The sequence below is a fragment of the Rissa tridactyla genome, chromosome 6 (genome assembly GCF_028500815.1).
Source record: "Rissa tridactyla isolate bRisTri1 chromosome 6, bRisTri1.patW.cur.20221130, whole genome shotgun sequence".
Lineage (NCBI taxonomy): Eukaryota > Metazoa > Chordata > Aves > Charadriiformes > Laridae > Rissa > Rissa tridactyla.
Genome location: NC_071471.1, coordinates 30,751,702 through 30,775,581, shown reverse-complemented (window position 1 = coordinate 30,775,581; position 23,880 = coordinate 30,751,702). Strand labels below are relative to the sequence as shown.

General features: G+C 45.3%; 1 protein-coding gene across 3 annotated transcripts; it reads left to right on the top strand.

The window, feature by feature from the left end:
- The first annotated feature begins 3,772 nt into the window (after positions 1-3,772).
- Positions 3,773-23,659, top strand: EIF4E2 (eukaryotic translation initiation factor 4E family member 2). 3 transcript variants are annotated; one of them, XM_054206508.1, is made up of 8 exons: positions 3,773-3,875; positions 4,681-4,795; positions 6,097-6,231; positions 8,657-8,761; positions 11,697-11,849; positions 11,938-12,074; positions 20,539-20,617; positions 23,174-23,659. In XM_054206508.1, exons 1-7 carry the CDS (start codon positions 3,856-3,858, stop codon positions 20,582-20,584), a joined length of 711 nt encoding a protein of 236 aa, XP_054062483.1. In that variant the 5' UTR covers positions 3,773-3,855; the 3' UTR covers positions 20,585-20,617; positions 23,174-23,659. The 3 variants fall into 3 exon arrangements, with proteins under 3 accessions (XP_054062483.1, XP_054062485.1, XP_054062482.1); XM_054206510.1 differs by lacking the exon at positions 20,539-20,617; XM_054206507.1 differs by lacking the exon at positions 3,773-3,875 and having other exon boundaries at positions 4,628-4,795.
- The last annotated feature ends 221 nt before the right edge of the window (positions 23,660-23,880 follow it).

Sequence of the window (23,880 nt, the reverse complement as noted above, 5' to 3'; positions counted from 1 at the left end):
TTCCTCCTGAGAGACTGTTGAGCTATTTCTTTCTTTGAATTCAACCTCAAAAGCAAAGTACTTTGTGAAGGTGTTGAGGATATTCCCTGGCAATCACCACAGAGAGAGTATTGTTCCACCCTAAACTGAAAGAAAGCTTATTGTACGCTGTCTTCCTCAATCAGCAAGGATATTTTTTTAACAGAGCTACATGGCTGCTGTCTTACCAGCTTCATCAACTCAGTATGGACTCTATGATGAAAAAAAGCTCTGTTGCTGGAAATTTTCGATGTTATTAAAGCATTCTTAAGTCTGTCTCATATCTGCAGGCAAAGGATGACCCACTCTCTACGTGCAGAGAGACCAACATGGTGCAAGCAATCACAGATCTCTTCATAGCAGGCTCATACACCACCACTATCACTTCATGCTGGGCTCTCCATTGTGGTATATCTGGAAGTACAAGGTGAGAAATGCATGTATCTGCACTTACATGTGTCACTGTCCTTGCTCATGGCAGGGTAATAGGCAAAATGCAGTTGACTCAGCTGCCCGAATCCTGCAGTTGTAAGGTGTCTTGGGAATTTTGACTTTCTGCATAGAGTCTACACATCAAGTGCCTGCTTGAATACTTATTATTAGTCCTTTTATTCTGCAGAATGAGGTCAAGAAGGGTTGGATGCTGTCACTGTCACCAAACAATCCTGCCATATGTTAATGCAGTTCTGCAAGAGATAATGCATTATAGCACATAGGGTGCTATATCATAGAATCATAGAATCACAGGGTTGGAAGGGACCTCTGGAGATCATCTAGTTCAACCCCCCTGCCAGAGCAGGGTCATCTTAGAGCAGGTTGCACAGGAACGTGTCCAGGCAGGCTTTGAATGTCTCCAGAGACGGAGACTCCACCACCTCTCTGGGCAGCTTGTGCCAGTGCTCTGCCACCCTCAAGGTAAAGAAGTTCCTCCTCATGTTTAGGTGGAACTTCCTATGCTCAAGTTTGTGCCCATGACCTCTTGTCCTGTTGCCAGGCACCACTGAAAAGAGCCTGGCCCCATCCTCCTGACACCCACCCTTTAAGTATTTGTAAGTGTTGATAAGGTCCCCCCTCAGCTGTCTTTTTTCCGTCTTTTTTTGCTATAGACTAAGCAAAGCCAGGCAATAGATTCCTTTCACCGATTTAAACACTACATGCTGTGTTTATATTTTGTCCTAGGTTGCAAAACTACCCAAAGGTGAGTTTGAACAACTCATGAGGAACTGTGAATAGGATGCTGGACGTTATCTACATCCTGTAATATGAATAAATCTGTACTCAGTTTCCCCCTCCTTTTGCACAGATGTTACTTTTACCATACTTTTACCATATTTCTATACAGGATTTCAAGAGTTAGATCAGTACAAAAGTACCAGTATAATGACGCTAGACTTCTTTTAAATTGGTACAAGCCAAATATAGAAAACACAGAAATTCTAGAAAAACGGTGTCTGCACATGCAAATTATTGTATCAGCAGAATACTTTAAATCCTATCCAACCTCACATAGGTGGCCTTCCCTATGAATAAGACCGATGTGACTTTGGGGGAAGATGCCCTTGAGAAAATCAAGATGAAAGTCAGGGGCCTTCATCAGTGTGAAGCCTTCAGTTCAGTGGTGTTTGGTTTGGTTTGGGGTGGTTTGTTTTTTTTAAAGTTTCTGACTACTGTAATTGCGGTATCCTCCGGTGCTCTAAAAATTAATGTTTAAGCATGCCTAATAATTTCTAAATAAGCAATTCTGTAGGATGTAGCACAGCATGACCCTGTTTCTCACCCCATAATAATTAGCTGGCACTTGCATTGGGCAATTTCAAGAAAGCAATTGATATCTTGGCAATTTAAGTCATTAGTTAGACTCTGTGGAAAAGATCCTTGTATGTTTGTTTTATCTTTCAGTAGGACACCTTAATTTTCCCCAACATATTTTCCATCCTGTATGATCAAGAGCAATGGGAGAGTCCTTGACAGTTTAAGCCTGGTCATTTCCCGGGCAAGGATGGAAACTTTGTGAACAAAGAAGCCTTTATGCTGTTTTCTGCAGGTAAGAGCAGTCCTCAGTATTGCATACAGCTGTCCTACAGTGTCTGTTTCACAGGCCAAGACTTTCTTAACATCTGATCACCTGCCACAAGCATCTTTTTTCGCTGCGATAATAAGGTGTAGGTAGCAAAAAAAAAAAAACCACCAAAAAAAAGACCCGGAGACCTGCTGCAACTTCACTTCCTTGAGAAAAAGAAGCTAAGACTAGCTGTTTTCTGAAATTCTCAATGAAATGCAATGTAATTGTAGTAGTAAGGTAGATTAAAGTTCCTTCAGAAGGCAGGGAATGCAAACCTGTTTGAGAATTAGCTGAGACTAAGAGGCCAGCAAAGGAAGTAGCACAGTAGGTTTATCTATGAACAAGTTTCCATAGTAATTTGTATAACACATTCTTTCTGAATTATTTTCACGAACTGCTGGTCTTCAGAGCACAAAGATCCCATTTATGTGTAACTGCAACCAACTAGGAAATTCTTTGTGATTTTTTAAAAATTAATTTCTATATCTTCTATGTGGGTTTGAGCCCTTAAAACAACAGGATGGGAGTTACAGTGGTAAGGATATTTAGCCTAGGACTTGGGAGACCTCTTTTCCCTGTTTTGCCATATTTCTGTGATTTCAGGGATGTTGCTGAGGCACTCATTGCCTTTGCTTCCAAATAGTAAAATAGGAATACCAGCATCACATTACTGTGCTTTGCAAGAATAAATACACTCAGACACTATAGTAACAGAAGATATGTAGTAGCTTACATATGCTGAATACTCTTTTTTTCGTATTCCTTACAGGCTATGGAGTTTCTCTAATTCTCTCTACATCACAAATTGGTGGAGAAACAGGAATTACATCAGTCAGAAATCCATTTACTAATTCTGCCAGATGATAGCAGAAATTATTGGTCAGAGGTTTGCAAAATACTATGAGGAGGTTCTGCGCTCACGGAGTAACCTGGGAATGGATTCATAAAGCGTAAGGAGGTGCTGGAGGTGGGACTGTCTCCCCTGCCCTCTATAATCTGTCCATTATCACCTATTACTGCTCCAGATGTTGCAGGTTCTTCACTGGTATGGTATATTTCCCTCTCCTCTTCCCTTCCCAGGGCCCTATCGATGTCTCAGGTAGGGCGTGCTAGAGAAACCGTGCCAGCAGCCACAGCAATGACTTGTAGATCTCAACAGATCTGTTCACATGATGGAGTGAAGGGCGCTGATGATTGATTTGTGTGGGGATCATCCCCCAGCCCCAAGACCTGCACCATCCCTTGCTATACACTGAAAGGAAAAGGAAGGGATGGGTCTGGCAGCTGGGCTGGGGCTTGTCTGTCACCACAGGAGGTGAGTTGGGCAGACCCTTAAAAAGTGACTGAGTGACGCCTAAAACTGTATCTACCAGAGACAAATGAACACTGTGAATAAAATGGTAAGGTACTTGAGCCTGTGCCTCTCTGTGTCACCCCCACATCGTGTGAGGGGACATCTGGACGCCACGCCTCACCTCACGACCATGTCCCGCCTCACGCCACGCCCAACATGGTGGCTCTGCCCCGCCCGCCACACTCAAGATGGCGGCTGCAGAGCCGTGGGGCTCCCGCCAGAGTCCGCGCTCAAGATGGCGACAGGGAGAGTACGTTCTCCCTTCCCCTCAGTTCCTTCCGCCGTGCTCCACGCTTATGGCGCCGGGGGGGAAGCGCGGGGCGGCTCTCTCCCGCCGCCGGAAGCGGCGGAAGGCTTTGGAGAGCGGACTCGGCGGGGCGGAAGTCGCTGAGGTGGACGGAGGTGGCGGCAGCGAGCGACGATGAACAACAAATTCGACGCGTGAGTCGACGGCGCGGCCCTCCCCGAGACCCCTCACCGCTGCGGGGGGCTGCGCGGCCCCGCTCCCTGCCGGGGGCTCCCCGCCCCCGCCGCCTTGGCGCCGGTCGGGCGAGCGGCGATGAGTCACGGAGCCGCGCACAGCCCCGTTCCTCCCCTGCGAGCCCTGCCCGGCCCTGAGAGGGTGCGGGCCCCAGGGCAGGGGGCGGTGGTCTGGCGGCACGAGCGTCTCTGGTCATGGCGGGGCGTCCCTCATCGGGCACCGCCGTGGGGGCGGGCTGGTAGTCGCGGGCCGGCTTTTGACCCCGCTTCTCGCTCGTCTGTTCCGGCCCTTCGCAGGGAGCGGGGCGGGCAGAGAGGCCTGCGGGGTGCAGGGCGCTGGCCTGGTGTCTGCTGGCCCGAGGGGCTGCTTCTGCTCGGCTTAGGGGCGTGGGGAGGTGCGTGGGAGAGAGTCGGCAAAGTTACAGCGAAGGGTCTCCATATTCGTCTCCTGAGCAGTTAGGGACCCTAACAAGTAGCTGGGGTTTTCTGTGGCAGATCAGTATTTAGTGTGAACGGCTTGAGTTTGTTCTAAAAAGGCATTTTGTTGCTTGCTTTTGCTTAAAAGTGTGTGCCTAAGGTGCCTGTCATGGGCTCTGGGCATGCATAGTAGGAGTTTTTACTGTGTGGGTTGTCAAGTGTAGATTTTCAAACGCCGGTGTCCCATGTACCATGGAGGAGTTTAGAAGCAGAGACTGCTGGGGCTTGGCATGAAACTTCTCAGCTGTGCTATGCGAGACTCACATTCTTTGTTCTTTTTCTGTATCAGATTGAAAGATGATGATAGCGGAGACCATGACCAGAATGAGGAGAATAACACACAGAAAGACAGTGAGAAGGAAAAGAACGATCGAGAGAAACCACAGAGTACTACCAAGAGGAAGGTATAGTGCTGGCACCTTCAGTTCTATCACTAGGGCATGATGTGGGGGTGTCCTCAGTTCAGTGATAAGGAAAACGTGTCTTGGTGGGCTGTGGTTGCTTAATATGCTGTTATTGTTATAATAAACATAGAGGGGCTATGTTAGCATTTGGGTAATTTGATGTAGTTTTCGGAGGTACATGGGTGGGGTGAATGCTCCCTTTACAAGCATAGCTAGTGCTCTGCCAGGCTTTTGAATAGAAATGAGAAATAAAGCTTTATTTTCACAAAAAAATGTTTTTGGAAGAGCGTGTAGTGTAAGGACTGAATGACAGGGGAGCAGTGGCTTGCAGTTGGTTTACCAGACTCTGTTTGTGTCACTGTTGAAATAACTCTTAAGACAGGGTCCCTGTGAATGTAGTGTAGCCTAGTTAAGAAGGCATATATCCATCTTGTTTATTTTAGCTTGTGCTTAGGAAAGCTATTCTGTCTAAAGTAATGCAATCCTTATAAACTTACCATAGACAAGAGGAGAGTAGAGATTTAAGCATTAGTTACTCCTGTAACAATGTGAAGTGAGACAAGATAAGGGCTTGTTGGGAATTTTTTCGTGTCACTTTTGACTCTTGGGTAAGGAGTTCTTGTTAGCCTCTTTTATGCTCATTAGAAGTCTTTTTAATCAGAAATGGATGTTTTGGAAATTGAAAGATGGTCACTGCCCACTGCTTGCCATGGCTTCTGCCAAAGCTGACATAACGAGTTCTAAGACAGACTAATCCTCCCAGAGCATTAGGGTGTTGGTTGCTTAAGGGAGTTGGTGTCACCAAAGAGCTATAATTGCTTTTGAATCGTGGTTTAGTATAAATGGGTTTTGTTCTTGCCAGAGAAAGAGAGGTGTTTGTTTTATTTCTTTATTTGAAAAAGTTAAAACTCTTGCATTGTCCTTTTTAGTTTGTCTGTCTTTTTTTCCTTTGAGATAGGAGCAGTTGAGAACTAAAGGAAAATTTATTAATACTGCCTCCAGTACTAGTTATGAGGATTGCTTTTTTTGTGACCCGCTCCTGAGCTTAAGTTATTCTTTCTTTGGCTATCCCTGCACTGCAAATTTTTCGTATTATTTGAAGTAGTCAGCAGCTGTTAGCCTCATGGTCCATTTCAGACAATTAACAGAGACTGTATTTTTCTGTAAAAATGAGGATCAATTGCTTGTTTTATAGTCTGTGAGGGTGGGAACATGTGGACTTCTGATGCTGTGAATGTGATTTTTCCTGTTCCCCCTTTAGAGGAGTGTATAAGGGGTAAGCATGCTTTTCTGTTCTGCAGGCTGTCGTCCCAGGGCCAGCTGAGCACCCCTTGCAGTATAATTACACTTTCTGGTACTCCAGGCGAACACCTGGGAGGCCTACCAGCTCGCAGAGTTATGAACAGAACATCAAACAGATTGGCACCTTTGCCTCCGTGAGTATATTCCTCTTGTCCTTATGTCACTTGGGCACAGCATGGTCATTGTGGCTGGCTTAGTCCCTGTGTGCTAGGTGTATGCATATGCAGGCTGTGCTTTTGTTGTCAGGAGCAGAGGAGAGTGAGTTATTTGCTGTGGCTTACACAGGAGTTCTTGAATTACCTACAGCAGTTGACATGCCTTAAGCAGTTCTCTGCCCCGTGCTAGACATCTGCGCCTGCAGTAATGGTAGTAGCTAGAATGATAATAGAAGATGAAAAGAACTTCCATGTTGCTTAAATCTGCTAGATGGAGCAAAACTTGACAGGTAAGCAAGAGAAAGAAGGAACAGCATTTCTGGATGCAATGTAGCTGTGAAGCAAAGACGTACAGTCCCACACACATACTTTCCCCCTGCCTGCATTTCCACCACGAAGACTGTTTGCAGCAAGCATCTGGCGTGCAGTATGTGTAAGTGGCTGGTGGCCCGTTGTCTGTCTGGAAGTGATGACTGAGGTGCAGTTTGGTGGTGTAGTGAAGTTCATTAAAAAGCAAACTTGTTTATTCCTGGAATAAATTGAGCGTATCCTGGAAAGGCAGTGTTGGGTTGTTGCATGGTACTGGCAGTGTAAAACCGTCATTAAGATCCCAAGATACAAAAGAAAAATGTGTTTCTGTTGTACAGGCACCACATACAATACCATTCTTAAGGCTGGGAAGTCTGTTGGCTGCTTTCTCCCCTGCCTTTTAATCTAGTATTTTGTCCAGATTTTGCAGGGTCCCTTGCAAATGTTAATTCTTCCCACCAGTAAACGTCTATCTTCTGTAATATCAGAATTTGTATAAATATCACTTAATCCCTTCTGGAGGCTGCAAAAATATGCCTGTCCAGGCAGCTGGCATGTGTTATTTCATCCACAGAGGATAAGAGTAGGAAGAATAACTCTAAGCCTGCTGGATCATGGGTAGTTACTGCTGCTATTCCCCTGTGCGAGCAATTACTTTTTGTTCAGTGAATGAAAAATGTGGCTGCTGCATGATGATCTGGCAATAACTTTTCAGTGTGTCCATTAAATTAGTGTGGACTTAACATTGATTTTTAGCTCCTTCACATTCTGTTGTCTGTTCTTTTCTGTAAAGAATTTGTGGTTGCTGTTGTAGGTTGGAAATGCTAGAGTCCAGTTAGGGTGGAGGTAGGCTGGTCAGCAGATCTGATAATGTGTTTTGTTCCAAATTCTGTTTAAAGAGGAGGAAGAACAAGCTTCAAAAAGAATTGTCTGAGCCTGAATCTGGGTTCAGATTTATTCTTTGCTTTTCAGTACAAAGCTCTAAAAGATTTTAAATGCTAACCACTAGAGGGCATGTTCAGTCGGTGTGTGAATGTACCTTCCACACTGCATTTGGTTGTGTCTGACAAAAACAGATTGCTTTTGACCCCACCTCAGTCTTGGTTCATAATTTTATTGGCTATAAAAGCAAATTCCTGCTTGGATGGCAGAGGTCAGAGATTGGAGCAGAATTCCAAGTGCTGACCAAGTCATTAAGGTCTCTGATAAAGTACTTGGGATGGTGTCTAACCCTTCCGGCTTCACTGCTGGTCTGTTTAATAGCTATTGTCTTACCGAGTAGAGTCCTCTTAAAATGTAGTAATTAGTATAACCTCTTCCAGTGTCTTGTTTTGTTTTAAAGATACAGCCTCTCTAAAATCCTTTCTCATCTAGAGAATCTCAATGGATAAATATGTTATTTTTAAGAATTAGAAAAGATAATTCCCTTGCCTTCCGACCAGATTGTCTGAAGTGGACACAGGGGTGCCAGAACGGAAACTGGTCAAAGCAGATGTACCATGGCAGATGATAAAAGGAAATAAGAGGTATTGAAATAAAAGCTCTGAATGGTGCCTTAGGATTTTAAATCAGCACCAGAATGCTTCTTTTGTCTTAAAACCTGGATACAGTAAAATTAAATAAAAAAAAGGTCTTATTTTGGAGGCTCCTGCAGTCTCCACGATGCAGAGAGCGGTATTTAATGCGAGGCTAATGTGTATAGTGTAGAGAGGCTTGACTGTAGCTGATACACTTGACACGTATCCACTAATTGAAAGTTTGGGCAGTAGAATTTACAAGATATGTTTGGAACTGTTCTGCAGAGCAGCAGTTATCTTAGCACAGATTTCTTCAGACAAACACCAAGTGACTTTGGAAGCACCTGTTGAATTCCAGGTAGTCATCTGGTGATGGGGCCAGTCAGAAAGAGGCACTCAAGCTCAGATCCTGCCACTGCCTTCTGAGTATCCTAATCAACACCCTTGTGACAAGAAAGGAGAACAGGAAAGGGGAAGGTGGCCCTAGCCAGCTGGTGTAGAAAGGGAAGCCTGTTTCTTTAGGAATCTTGGCTGTGAACAGTTTAAGCAGCCTCATTATGTGGTTCATGTCATTGCAGGTGGAGCAGTTCTGGCGGTTTTACAGTCACATGGTACGTCCTGGGGACCTGACAGGCCATAGTGACTTCCATCTTTTCAAAGAAGGGATCAAACCCATGTGGGAGGTGAGTTGGAGCTCTCATTTCTGCCTTGATATTTTCCCAGAGTGTGCTGGAGGGAATCTTCTGCAGTGAAGGGACTCTTGTCATTAAGTGGCACTTGGGCTTCTCTTGGGTGCAGTCCTTTCTTCTGGGTTTCCTGTAAGCCTGTCCTCAGAACTCTGTCCCATGTAACCCAGCAGTCCTGTCACCTGCTGGCAGAGGAGGGGGAAGATGCAGAGGGTTGCTAGCTGCACTCCCTCAGAGGGTGCAGAACTGCCTTTGCCTGTGGGTCCAGAGAATCTGTGGGCAACATTGCCTGTAGCCCAACAAAGGTGGGCACCCCAACTAAGCTCTGTGCCTCCTAATAGAGACATTTGGCCGTTACTACAGCTTTGTCCAGTGACAGCAATATGGGGCATTTCTCTAGAAGGGCTGGACCTCTGTAAGTGGAATTCAGCAAAGCTTATAAGAAGCCAACCCTCCTTTTTCAGACAAGGAAGGAAGAGGTGCATGTAATTAAAAGCCTACAGCTGTACGTAGGGATGGAGATGGAAAAACGACTTAGCCCTTCATTTGCTTTTTTTGTTCCAGGGCACTTAGTTTGCTTCTGTTCGCTCCTATCCAAATCTGTTAAAAAGAAAAAAAATAATCTTTGCCTAGCAAATCATTCTTCCAGTTCCTGGCCTGCTTCCAGCGATGACCAATACCATTTGCAATATGAGGATTTTATGTGTTGCTCTGAAGTACCTAATTATGCTGCTTGGTCCTGAGAAATTTATATGTGACCCTAGTTGGCAATTATTTTAAGCAAGGTGTTTTATAGCCAGTTACTGCAAATACAATTTATATAAAACATTTAACCCTCTTTGGACTCCTAGTGAGCTGGCTGCTCTGATAATGTGTCAACCAGAGAGTCCACAAGTTAATGATACCAGAATTTCTATGAATCATTTCCCTGTAGCCATTTTAAGATGGGCTGGAGAGGTTTGGTTTTTTACTTCTGGCCCTACTCCCTTCTTGCATTTATAGAAGAGAACCTGGGATCTTGCTGCTGGCCTTTCTTTTGCTGCTTGCTTTGTAGGGCTTTGTTTATGCTCTTTTCTCTTCCAAAGTAATCCTTACTTACTGTCGTTCTTGAAGGCACGCATATGCGTGTATGTAGCTCTGATCTGTTTCTGGATCCATCTGTGTCTTTCCTGGGTAAAGTCAGAAGCACTAAACATAATGTTCCCTGGTGATTTACTGGGCTGCACATCATTATTATTCTGGTAAAGGGAAATCAAATACTTGACTGAACCGAAGCTTGTTTAACCTCAAAGAAAACTAACGATAACCATAAAACACGTAATACGATATCTGCCTTCCAATCACTGTTGCCTTTCTAGCCTTGAACCTACTTAAACCACCTTTGAAATATTTTGAGCAATACCATTTTCTCTTCTGACCCCCATTAGATATTGTGGAAAGTTTGAGGAGTTAAACCCAACTCCCTGCTTGAAGGCTGAAGTCCAGATGGCTTAATTCTTATGTTGTTCACAAGTTGGAAAACAAGGACGCTTTATCAGAAACTAGTTTGTGTCTCATGGGAGTATGCCACATTCCTAGAACTTGTGTTGATTTGGATTCTTCACCTTGGCATGTAGCTGCTGTCATGCTTTGAGTTTTATCCGAAGCCCTCACCTTCCCCTTTCAGTACAGGCTTTAGCACATACCTGAAAACTGGGCTTCTAGTGAATGCTGCTGTTATGCTGGCACTTCCATGTTTGCTCAGGATTGCTTTATTAGCACTTGCTGTCTCTGAGAGGATACAAATGTTTAGTTTTATCTGAGCTCTAAAGAAGCTCTAAGGCAAAAATAAAGTTAACTTCGTTTCATTAAGAAGGGTTGGGCTGCCTTGGCTAGCATCTTTAAGGTGTGTCCCAGCTTGACAGAGCAGATTGCTGGTGATTTGGCCAGGGATGTCCTGTCCCGTCCCACCTGAGTTATCCTTTGTTCTTCTCTGTTTCTGTCCTAGACCTGTCTTCCATTTCCCTTCCTAACTGCCACCTCTTTGACTTGTTCCTGCCTCTCTCTTTTTGGCTTTGGGTGGAATTTGTTCCCCTCGCACCTTCTAAGATTTCCCAGCTACAGTGTTGTACAAGAGAATGCCAGAGTGTTCTGCACAGAGGAGGAGCTGCTGTTTGACATAGGTGTGTGTTCTTTGAAGCAGGGGAGTCTGCAGCAGTTTTCGGCTGTTTTTCAAGTGCAACATATGGAATCACAATATTGAGGTGATGGACTGGGTGCTTAGCATAAATTTTTTCTTTGCGCTCTCTCCTCATTTTTGATTATTTCCCTGGGTCATCGCAGTCTGGAACAAACATCCAGCTGTATGGGGTGTGATAATGTCAGCGGTTCCCAGAGAAAGGACTGGTCCTTTCCGTGTTAACACAACTTGTGAGCCCATTCCTGGAAATGTGGAAGGAGAGTGTTTTTCAAGTTTTTGCTTGTTTTTAAGTATCACTTTGCAAATTCTTTCCCTCCCTTCCATGTTCTGTGATGAAGGATCTTTCCGGTTTTACAAGTAGAAGTACATACACAGGGGATTAGACAAAGGGGGACTCAGTCTTGGGTTTAGGAATAGCTTTAGGGTCCTTGCCTCTGGTTCTGTGTGCGGATTGGTAGGCTGGTGTTAGTCTTTGCTAGTGGGATCAAAACACTAGAGCTCAAGTCTTCAGTGCATAGAGCTGCTTCTGGAACGCTGAGAGTCATTGTTTCAAATACTTTGTATTCAAAGTAAGTGGTATACTTCTGTCTCTGCTTGTTTGCGGGAGAAGTGAAATGCTTTTGCTTGAAAATACCTCCATTCTGTCCCTTGCCCCACCCAATCAATATCTACTCCTGTCTGTGGCTCTGCTGTCTTGTGGGAAGCAGAAAAATAGCTAGAAGAAAACAAATCGATTTTTTGCCCCTTTTCTAGGATGATGCCAACAAAAATGGTGGTAAATGGATTATCCGTCTGCGAAAGGGCTTAGCATCGCGATGCTGGGAGAATCTCATTCTGGCAATGTTGGGAGAACAGTTTATGGTGGGGGAAGAAATCTGTGGGGCAGTCGTCTCTGTCCGATTCCAGGTAAGTGGTTCTGAGAACTGGCACGTACTTCCATTTGGCAGGGCTACAAAAAGTACCATCTGCTTACCCCTCACATGCTATTCCGTAGGAGGATATTATCTCGATATGGAACAAGACAGCCAGCGACCAGGCCACCACAGCCCGGATACGCGATACGTTACGAAGAGTGCTCAACCTACCTCCCAACACCATCATGGAATATAAAACACACACCGATAGCATCAAGTACGTGTGGTGGCAGGGGGAGGGCCTGCTGCTGGTTGCATGCGTGCTTGAGCAATTTAATGCAGATGGCAAGAATTGAGAGAAGTGCTCGTGTGCGTTGGGGCTGTTCACTGCGAACAGTAATACAAACAGCAGCAATTGTTGCCAGTGCGCTTTGAAAGCCAAATATCTGTGTCATTATGGTGCTGTTGTTAGGGACATTTGGCTCTAATAGTAAAACCTTATTTTTTTGAAGTGTATATAGTCCAGGGCTTTGTTAGCAATCCACCCAGCCTGTCACTTGGGAGATGGGCAGCCCAGTGTGGGACTGTGGCTTGATGTATTCAAAGACAAGATTGCAGTGGGGGGGAACAAGATCATTTGAATAAATAGAGATTCTGGGGAATAAAGTGCGGAAGCTAACGGGGATTTATAGTGCCATTAGACTTATAAATGGTCCTGGGAAAGTGCTGTGTGAATTTACAGTGCTGTACAAATGATTTCTAATCATAATAAACGTCGTATATTAAGTCTTCCAGGCCCTGGTGACAGAGGCTCTTTAACAAGACTAGAAGATCACGGTACACAGAGAGGACAGCTGTATTTTTAAATAAACCTATTATAGCTTACCATACCGGGCCATTCAGGGTGACTTTTATTTCCCACAAAGTGACGAAAAATTGCATGTATAAGTATTAGCTAGAGGTGAATAATGTTTGGTTTTTTTCTTTTTCTTTTTTCTTAACCAATATGCCGATTAGGTCATATTGGTTAAATTAACACTTGAAAAGGTGTACCCGGAAAAAGAAGTGAAACAAATTAATAAGGCATTGATATAGCAGTGAGCTTTCTAATTTAGCCTGTAATCAGGGCACAAGTACCTTTCATGACTTCCTTTCATTATGCTAGCTTGTCCTTTCCACATAATCACCCTGTCATCAGTGTGCTGTCAAACAGTTTGGTGAGATCAATCCTGCTTTTTGCAGACAGCTAGCTTCCAGTTGTGGCCAATTTTGAGTGCGGGTCACCAGCAATAATACAGAGGTCTCATTTAAACTACCTGTAGGCATCTAGTGTTCCATGTGGCCCTCCCTGCTGTGTGCGTGGGAAAGAGAAGGGAAGGAGAAATTATTATTATTAAACCAAATCTTTTCCAGGCAGCTTTGGTTTCTGAAAGTTCCCACTTCTGTTGTTGAAATCTCATATTTGTGATTTTGTCATTAATGTTTCTCATGCACTTTTTGCCAGAAGAGGGCATTATTGACTCTCTGTACATGTCATGAGATAGCAAAGTGCTCATGTGGACACATAATAGGATATTTTAGTCCTCTTCAGCAATAGCAGACTGCGGACTGTGGTGATGCAGCTTTATGGTGGGAGGAGGAGGTGTTTGACTTCTCTCAGTGTGTGCAGGGAAAGCTGTGTCCTGAGCCAACTGTCTGAAGCTGTGGTGGTGGTTTGTGTTGCAAGTTTAGAATGGAAATGATGTGGCCTTTCCCTTATAAGCTATTGCCACCAGCACTTCCTAGGACAGAGAATGCTGCTATAGCAATGTTTGTAACTGTTCTTGCTCTGACAGGTGGCAGTGCTTCAGTGATGGTGCATCCAATATCACGGTCTTATTTCCCTACAACAGTGTAACATGCCATGCTTGCTGCCCTCTCTTCCTGCATAGCATCAAAGTTTCATTTTGTGCTGCTGACGTATGGTGCAAAATGAACTTGTCCAAGAATAACAGGTGTTTGAGGAATCAACTTTAGTAGCTCAGATTACAGTTGGGAGCAATTCTTAAATAGGGGCGGACTGGCTTGTCTCCCACTTACTCTTCTGTGGGTAGGAGGGATAGTCAGGAGTTGGTTTGATGGTGTCCGAGTGAGGTAGATCTAAGCAATTAACCTTGTGCCACGTAGGGGTTCATGAGAGTTCTTTTTTTCCATTGCCTCGCTTGAGCTGCAGCAGCCTGATTGCAGTGCTGTCCAACATCATCTTCTAATGGCACTGGTGTAAATTCAGAGCAGAACTGCTTGTCAGTGGAGTTTCTGTGCAAGTGATGTGTGGACTGACTTCTCGTGCCTTTCTTGTCTGGTACCGGCAGGCAGCAAGCAGCAGCAGCTGCAGGGAAGTGACGGTGCCTGCTTCGTTGACAGAGAAGAGCAGGACAGCTCTTCTGTCTGACTCTGCTTGGCTGTGCTTCGTATCATTAAGGTTCTTTCACTAATGAAGAATCTCTTGTGTAACTAGTTCTATCCTCTGTAAAGTCTGGCTCCTTTTCCCCACCCATCTATCAAGCCCTGTTGAAATACTGTCCGTCATGAATAAACTCCACTTACGCTGCACATGTACCATGTGATTTATGGCTGGGGAGGGCTTTCTAGCCAGCACTCTATATTCACACTCTGGCTGTGTTTTATGAAAGGCTCTAATGGAAGAGCTGTGCTGTAGGCTTTGTCAGGGCTGCCTTTCTAGGGGGGCTTGTGGCATTTTTCATTTGTATGGGCTGCATCTCTCCACTAGAGCTCTGCTCATGTGCAGGGTTTGATTGGCATTGATTGTGCTTCAGGGAAGGGAGCATGCTTAGCAAGAAAAGAACAGGCGTTTCTCAAAACCTTGACTTTTAGGTAGTGAATTGACCTGGATTAGCTTTTGACACACTGTAAATGAACGCTTCTGTAGAAATTACTAGCATGCACCTCACTGTGGAACCTAAGCCCCGTGTTTCAGGTTTTATATATTCCTTTTGTGGTGATGCATTTCATCTTAACTCATTTTTAGACACCATTTTTCATGAGTTGTCAGCGAGGCTGCAGCCCCCTTTGTTTCGGAAAGTGGTGGTGCTGCCAAGCCGCGTTTGAAGAGTATCTGTTGCATCACAGCTATTCCAAGGAGCTGTTCTGCATTCTGTCCTTTCTGCTCTCAGTGGTGGGGCTTGCGCATTTAGCTAGATAAGCAGATCTTTCATTGCAATTTTCCTGTGTTTGTCCTTTCTCTTGCTTGTGATATTGACAACCTGCCTGAATCCCAGCGAGTGGAAGGGTCAGCGTAGTCTGTATTAATTTCCAATCTTGCTAGAAGAGCCAGAGCAATCTCTCGAACCCTGCTTAATTCCAGGGGATTTATAGTACCTTCGACGTTACAGTGCTGAGCACCTGAAAAGAGCATGTGACGTTTTGTGGGCTACCTTGTTTCAGTAGCTGGAGAGAAATCGCTTCTCTTTGTTCACTTGGAGGCGGACTGAGAGAGGTGCACTTGGATGTAGTGAACCACTTAATAGGTTCTGCTCATCAGTGTTGTTAATCTTGGAGGTGACATGGTCCAGCAGTGACAGTGGGTTATGGACAGCGGCACTCCCTGTGGTTTGGAATTAAGGCGGGGGGGGTGGGTGGGGAGAAGACCTCTTACTTTTGCTACCTTAAGACGTGCACTGTGCCGTTTTTGAAAGCAGAATATTGCTGGCCATAGCCTGGTCATGTCTCAGTGAAGCCACTGAAAATATTTGGGTATCTGTAGTGAGTGAATTGTTGTTGGGAGAGGTGTGGAGGGGTAAAGTTTGATTTTTTTTTTTTAATTTTTTTTTTTTAGTGTTGCAGCATGAAGTGCTTGGCTGTCTTGCATACACCTTTGCCCTGCCTGGGGTTATCAGCCTTTCTTTTCCATGCTGATAACTGTGTAGTCGGTGACCATCTCCTGTGTTGAGGGCTCTTGCCTCTAGCACCATCCAGGAATTCCAGGGAAATTCAACAATGTTGCTTCATATGCCAGGAGAGACCAGACCTGTGGTCATACAGCAGGCTGCCACTGAGGGGGCTGGTCTGGAAATATTTTGGCTGCTGTGTGACTTTATGGATCGTCCTGTCAGCTCTAAAGCAAGGCTGCTTTTTCTGAAAGCAAAGCTTCAGTTATTTGTAAGTGCCTGCTGCAGTGAGAGCTGAGCAGGGTATAAAACTATCCTTTTCTTTCAAAGTCACCACTGATAACTAATGGGATGGCTCGAGTAAATGAGAAGAATAGTTGATCTTAATAGGGCTGGCACTGGGTTCATTTCACTGCAGGCAGTTGGAGAAAATGGCCTCAGACTATATTTTAGCTGGGAAACAAGCAGATATCCTATGGGGGGAATAAGGGTGTGCACTGTAAGAAGACTGCAGGGGCAGAAAAGGATGAAAGACTTTTTTGTCTCCGGACAAAAAAAAAAAAAAGGAATGACAAAAAAAGTGAGGAATGAGGAAGAGAAATTCCCCATGGAAGTGGCAGGTGTTGGGCAAGAAGATCAGATTTGTGAGACAGTCAGCTGGTAGGGGGGTGCTTGTGAGAAGTCTTCCTTATTGTTCCATGAGAGTTCAGCTAGTTCTGTAACTCTGTTAGCTTTTTATAGCACTGGTTTCTGTTTCTTGCTAATTTCCAAGACCCTAGGAGAACTCCTCAATGCTGCTGTCCTAGTCATGTCATTGTTGTCTTTGACTGTATCTTAAATGGTGTGGTCAAGGTTAACCTTGTCTAAAGTTAGATGGTTTGCAAGTGGGACCCATACACACTGTCTGATGCCTGTCAGTGGAAGGCAGCTTGCCCTGAGTCTTGCCAGCTCTAGAGAGCTGTGTTGTTTCACCCTCATTCCTTCAAGTCTGAGAGCAGGAATAAAAGCTAGAGGAGAGTGGTGAGGTTCCAGATCTGGTATCTGTCCCCTTCCCCTGAGTCTCTGCAGTGCTGGCTTAATTCATTTATCACTCCGTTCTCCAATTCCAGGAATATTTCAAGGTGCTGCAAGTTTAAGAGCACTTCCGTAGACCTGGGCTTTGAAACGATGGATTCATTGATTCATTCTCCATCACTGTAGTATGCTTTATTTGGAAGTGTCTGTGACTTTATAAAATGCTTCCTTATCTTAGTGGCCTGTCTCTTAGCAAAGTAGTGACTATAACCTATTTATTTCATCTTTGTTTTCAAGGAGGTCAGTTCAGATGTGTTCATTTTGAAGTCACGATGGCTTCCCTATTTGCCTTTGCTATAGATAGTGCAAGATATGGGAAAGAATTATTTCAGGCTAGAAGAATATCCTAGATTTTTTTTTTTAAGCTATTCGTTTTCAGGCCTGTCACAAAGTTCTTGACTGGCTTTGAACAAATCCCAAACACTCTGATAGTGCGTGGGGAGCATCTAGTGAGAGGCTGTGCTGCTCTGAACACCATACCTGCAGAGTGTAGTGAGTGGTTGGTGTGCTGGGAGGCTCGCACGCAGGCTAGCGGAAGGGACAGAGTTGGTGACTGTTGCACTATGAGCTCCCTCTCTTTTTTTAGCTGGGGAAGGAGATGGTAAGGAGGCAGGGCTGCACAGGGAAGTACTGAACGGGAACTACTAGGACTTTGAGAGTGGTTGGAGAAAACAGCTAGTGCTGCTTGCACAATGGTGATTTGGAAAGTCCCTTGAAGCAGCTGTGGCTGCTCTTCCTCTTTTTGCTGGACTCTCTGATAGTGGCTCCTTTTTGCCTTTTTTTCCCCAACTTACTTGGTGGGGAAAAAGGGAGCCCTGCCTGGGTCCTGACCCTGGGCAGTAGGGGAGAAGGTGGGAAGTTTCAACAGTTGTGGGTCAGGAAGGAGTGTGGAAGAACAGCTCTGGCTAGCTTTATTTAGCCTGCTAATGTTTCCATTTCCCATCTGTTCAGTGGGAATAACCTAAGTGTTGGGGATCAATTCACTGAGTATCTGATCGCTGCGCAGACAGTATAGCAATAAGGTACTAAAAATGTCTATACATAAAAATAACCTCTTAGACTCTCTGGCACTGTGCCTTTGGCACGTCACAGGTCGTAAAGACTCTGCCAGACGAAATTAACTGGCAGCCTTGTTCGGTATGAAATGGAGAGCAGTTTGCTCCGCTAGCACAATTTAGGTACATTAGGGCAGACACATCCTGGTGGATTTTTTCAGTCAAGTCAGCAGATAGTTGGAGTAATTAGTACTATAATATGTATGAAGGTCTTGGCTTAAAAATTCTTGGCTGGAAGAGCTTTTTCTCTATGTCTGTAAGAAGGACTTGGCAGCTAAAGGACTATGTGCATGATGTTATTGGGATGTTGGAACAGGGAACTCCTTGGTTTGAAGGGGGTAATAAATTATTGATTATGTTGACAAATAATCTGCCCTTGTGTCCCATCTGCAGACACCGGAAGTTATGAGTTTGGGGACAACTGAGAGAGGAAAGAGAGAAGATGTGATTATGGGTGATGGAAATGTGGTAGAAATACAAGGCATGGGAGGTTGGAGGGAAGACATGAAGGTAGAGACTTTTTGACAAGGCTGGGGATGTATGTAGCTTTCCAGCCTGTATTCAGCAGCTAAGAGGGCTTCCGATCAAGACTTTCTCTTCCCCCAACTTTCTTCTGGAGAGAGGCAGTTGTACCCCCAGTGTCTGGTACCGTGTGCTGACTGGGTGACAGGCAATTTTTCTTTCTGTGTAAGATTTCTTGGTCTTGAAGAGGGCTATGCCTGGGGAGACTTGTGGGGACGGTTCCTATTTAGGGGCCTCTGTGCTGCTGCCATGCTTAGAATGAGCCACTTGTGGGTTTGTCTCTCCTCCAAGCAGCATACTGCTGTATGTCAAGCTGAATTGCAGATCTGACCTCAGCAGTCATCTGTGAGATGCATCAGCTGGTCGTCCTTCTGCACCCTTGATTTTGCCCCGCACTTTCCCAACTGGGTGCTGAGGGAAGGCTGGTGTACTAACATACCACAGCTGTCCTGTGTGCTGTCCTGTTGCATCTACAGCACCCTTTGCTGTCTCTCCCTCACATTTCCTTTGGCTTTAAGGGCTCATGTCTGAGGGTCAGTTAGAGATACCGTGTAGCTTTGGGACTCCCATGGGTGGCTGTTACTCGCTTGTCCGTCATAGTCAAGATCAGGAGGATTTTGAGCTACTATGGATGGAGGGAGACTGAGGAGAAAACCTAGCCAGCCATAGATAAGGACTCTCTTAGACCAGCTGATCACCTTAGTAGTTCACAGGAGCCTGTGCCTTGGAGGGCTATGTAGTTGCTTCTTGGAAGTTCTGTCAAAGCAGTTTTGAGCTGGGATGAACTGGAGTGTTTTGTCACACACGAGGCTTGTACAGGTGATGCTGAAGTCTTTAGGATCTTCAGCATTTTCAAAAGAGAGATTTACTGTCTTGTGGTCTGGGAAGGCTGTTTCATGAATTCCAAGCTGTATACCAGTGACAAGCTTCTTGCTTGTGCCCTCTTTATTGGGTTCCCAGCAAGACTGCCTGAATGTGGTGTATAATCTTGCAGAGCACATGTGACAGGCACTCTGCCAGTATACTCTGTGTTTATTTGGGTTAAGACTTTGCTGGGGGTGAGCATATGACACCTGAGCTGCTTTTGCAAATGCTGGATGGGAGCTTGACTCCGTGAGACTCAGGTAAGAGCCAGGCTGGTGGTCTCTGTTTGGCACAGGTGCTGACTAATACAGGATTTCCATTTCTGGACTCTCCTGTTGTGTTGCAGAGGCCTGATGAGGCAATGCAGAAAGCAAGATGTGAGATAGCTAAGTGCCAGCAACAAAATCTGCAGGGTTTATGACTGACCTGGGTTCCCTTTAAGGTCCTTCCAGCTCCATGAGACTCTCTGGGTTCAGTAAATGGCTTGGCATGTGCTGTAGGCACCAGCACTGTTTTGCTGGGCATGGAGAACTATGAGGTTCTTTAATGTCTCTGATCCTAGAAGATAATAGTCATGCTCACATTAACCTCGGCATCTTTTCCCTGAGAGGGCTTTCGGTGTGCTGCCTTTGTAAAACAGACAGCAATTTTTCAGTCTGCTAGTTTCGTCCATCAGTAACATTCTCCACCGGGGAATGTAGCGTTAGGCCTGTCCCTCTAACTTATCTGAAAACATTTTCATTTCAAATAGCTGTAATGTTTTTACTGGCTCATCATTAACAATGCAGGTTTACAATGGGAAATGAGACTTTCTAATAACAATTGGATTCTGCTGCCTGATTGAATAATTTCATAATAACTAAGCTGTGTGGCATTAAAAGAAGCCCCTTTTTGTGGGGATTACTGCATGTGCAGGTATGTGGTGAAGCATGAGGACAGTAATTGGCTGAGTTTAACCAGCGAAGGAACGTGATAATCCTCCAGAAAGACGTAACATCGGCTATTTTATTAGCAATAGGAAATGGATATTCCATTTGTGACTGGGAAGGTCATACCTGTCTCTGGGTATTAATGTGGCTATATCACCAGCAGCCAGTGGGAACGCGTCAAGTCTGTGCAGAACGTTAAAGCTGCCTTGTGCTGTCAGATGTTTGGCTGGGTTTTAAGGATGCTTCTATCCACTAGGGCTATCAGAGAATATTGCCTTGCTCTCTGAAGACAAGTGCCTTTCAAACGCTGTTGAATGTTTCTGCTCTCGTTAAAAGTTAAGAAGCCTTTGATCTGAAGTGCTGTGTTTTTTTGTTTTTTGTTTCATTTTTTTTTCCCTCTGGCTTGCCAGGGCCTGGGAGGAGTTTCATGGCCTGGTGAACAGCAGTGGCCGCTGATCGAACGCTCCCCCTCCCTCTGTCACACCCAGGGTAGGGCCTCATCTTTCTTCCTATGTGACTTCGTGGCATACCTCTCAGCTTCCAACCCTCTTCCTGTGGCCTGGCATGTTCTCTTGCCTTATGGGCCTGGTGGTGGGCCCATTCTGCTACTGGCTCTTTCCCAAAGGTCATAATGATTTTTAATTTTTTTTTTGACCAAAGACACCAACATTCACTGTGGTCTCCATTCACACAGCATTTTATGTTGTGATGCTGTGTGCTGTCTTGCTAATGTGCCCTTCCTTTGTGCAAGGCACTTGTATCCCAGACCTGGTCCCAGGAGGCTGAGAGGTATGTCTTCAGCTTGGGTGTGTTGCCTAGGGTTGACTGTAAGCAGATATGGAGTGGTAAATGAATGCTAAGCACATCCATGTGATGGACACTGAGAGAGGCGTCTGGAGCTTGGCATACGTGCCATGCTCTTGACAGTGGGCTGGAGCAGAATAAATTAGTCTGTCAATAAAAGCTTGTTCAGGAAGGACACGCAGTAGCTACTGTGTTTAGAAATAATAATGCTGTGGCTAATGAGATGAAACCACCTGCTACTTCTGGTAGTGGCAACCGACCATGTGCAGAGAAAATAGCCAAGGTGAGCTCAGGGCTGTTGTGAGCCTTGCAGCTCACACTGTTTTTCCCCTCCAGTGCCCACTTCCCTGATGGCAGGCCCTTTCCTTAAAAAGGGTTAGCAGGCCTCGCGATGAGAGTTGTGTTTGGTTGTAGCCAAGTGGGATTGCTGCATTGCCGAGTGGCAGAGCAGAGGAACCCGCTGGAAGGGAGCATTACATTGCCCAGTTCCCACCCCGTGGTGGGATGTAGCTGCTCCAGTGAGCTCTGAGGGGCTACTGGGGATCCCAAAACCTCCCTCCACAGCTTTGGGCAAGTGATATTCTCAGGGCTTGCTCTGAGGTCATGGGTGAAAATAATATCTATCTTTCCTCACAGATTTGGCTTTTTGTGAGGATCAATGTTTACGAAATATTACACAGGCATCTAGTAGTGTTGTTATTGTTAAATGACATTCAGTGACCTTCCAGAAGAGGAAACCAGCTCACTTCATGAAATACCAGTCTCAGAAGGCAGGAAATGTGCCAAGTGTGTAGGAAAACAGTGACAGAGTTGATTTAGCTTCAAAATGTATTGGGTTACCTATGCTGAGCAGGAAGAGTAGTGGTGAGCAGAGGGCCTGGGGCACCCCGATAAAGGCGAAAGGAGGAAAAAAGTAGAAACCTGTCCGAGAAAAAGCTATCCTAAGTGTGCTGTCCTCCTGAGGTAGATGGCGTGGGTGAAAGTACAGTATGGGATTGAAAGCCAAACTGTTGTTGCAAATTAATCAGAATCCAGTTAATGAATCCTTAATCATGTTCCTAAATGGCAGCACAGCCTGCTTTGCTGGCAAGTGCAAAGGTGGACACCGGTCTTCTGCAGATGGCCTCCAGCACGGTTTTTGCTGTCGTGTCATAGCAGAGTAACTTGTTTAACTCTCTAGAAAGTGTTTTTTATTTCCTCCTGCTCCTCCAGCACTCAAGCCTGCCTCCCAGAGATGTTCCAGCATGCACTGTGCTGTGATGTTACAGCTCCCGTGCAGTGCTCAGCGGCACACCATGCTAGCTCAAGGGTTTAAGCAGGATTTTACAGTCCTGCAGTGCACCTTGCTTCTGAAGCTGCTGCCTTTGCTCTGCAACACAGCTGTGCCGATTTGTTGTGATACATGCTGGGGCATCCCTAGGTGTTTGGTTTGGGCAACTTACTGTCCCTCTTATGGGAAGAGCTGCCAAACCTGTCCTCTCAAAATAATTGTAATCTCATTTATTTCCATTTGAGTTTAAAAAAACACACCACCTTTCTATTAATGTGTAAATACGCTTTGCCTATTGCTGCTGCTCACAGGCTAGCAGTAAGTAAGCATTAACCCAGGTTTCTGTAACCTGCCCCATCGTCAGTTGCTGCCATGTGCCACAAGACTATACAAATGAAGGTTGTGGACCAGCAGTCCTTTCTTTGTCAGTAGCCCCTGCGACTCACGTGGCTGTACTTATGCGAGTAAAAGCTGCTGAAGAAACTTCTATTTGAACTTGAGGGAAATGTCCTTTTCAGATTAGGTATTCTTTTAAGGTAGAAGAGACCAGAGAGCTAAACTTGTTGACAGCATGAAAAAGGAGCCTAAACAGAGGGAGAGAGGCAGGAGGAGGTTGGACTGACAGTGTATTTGTGCTCCAAGCAGACTCCCGAGGACAAATGTTTGGGAAGGAAGAGATCTTACACGTTGTTTAAACATGAGAATCTATGAGGGAGGTTTCCAGAGTCTATCATATGCTTTGCTCGCAGGAGATTACACTTCTTTCTGTGTTCCAAGTGTTGTAGACCAGCAGGTTGACTTACGTGAGAAGTCTCTAGTTAGAAAGCAGATCTGCTTGGGAGGTTTAATGAACATTGATTTGAGTGACATACTGGGATGGCAACACTGGTAGCCATGGTGAATGGAATGGGGGGATGCTGTGATGTGAAGGAATGCACACCTTTAACCTCTTTCTTCCTTCTGTTTTCCAGGGATAATTCAAGCTTTCGAAACACAAAAATCACGTTGTGAGAACAAGAGTTGGCACTAGGCTCCTCTCTCCATGTTGAAAGCACTGAGAGGTCTCCACCAGTGCCCTCCGATCTCTGAAGGGACTCATGGGCCACTCTCTCGCACTCCTCCTTGGAGGAAGGATCCATCTGAAGCCCTCCAGCAGCGGTGACAATAGAGGCTGATTTTTGTCATACACAAACTTTTTTTTAGCAGGGGGGCGGGAGGCCAACCTTTCAATTAGCAGCGTGCTCTTGGAGCCGCATCTTGCAGCACTTTCCTCTCTTTCTCTACATGGCAGGCAGGATCTCTGGGATTCTGCCTCAACGTCAGAGCCTTTTGCTGAGGGATACCAGTATTATAAATCTCTCTGCAGCTGGGAGGAGCTTCCCAGTTGAGAGTCAGCCCTATGGTTTTCAAATGCCCCCTTTCAGTTCTGCCAATAAATTATTGGGTCTCTTTGTTTCTTTCAGTCTCTCTCTTTTTTTTTTTTTTTGTCTCTGTCTAAAAATTGGTGGCATGGTATTTCTCTGGGCTGCGGTAAGGCCCCAGGCCTGCTTCTGACAGCTCCATAAAGCATCCGCCACCGAGCTGCCTGCCTACATGAGGCAGCAAAGCACCCCAAGCACCAGTGGTGGCCAAACTTCATGGTATTTCTGGAGTTACATGAGCAGAGGAGTTAGAGAAG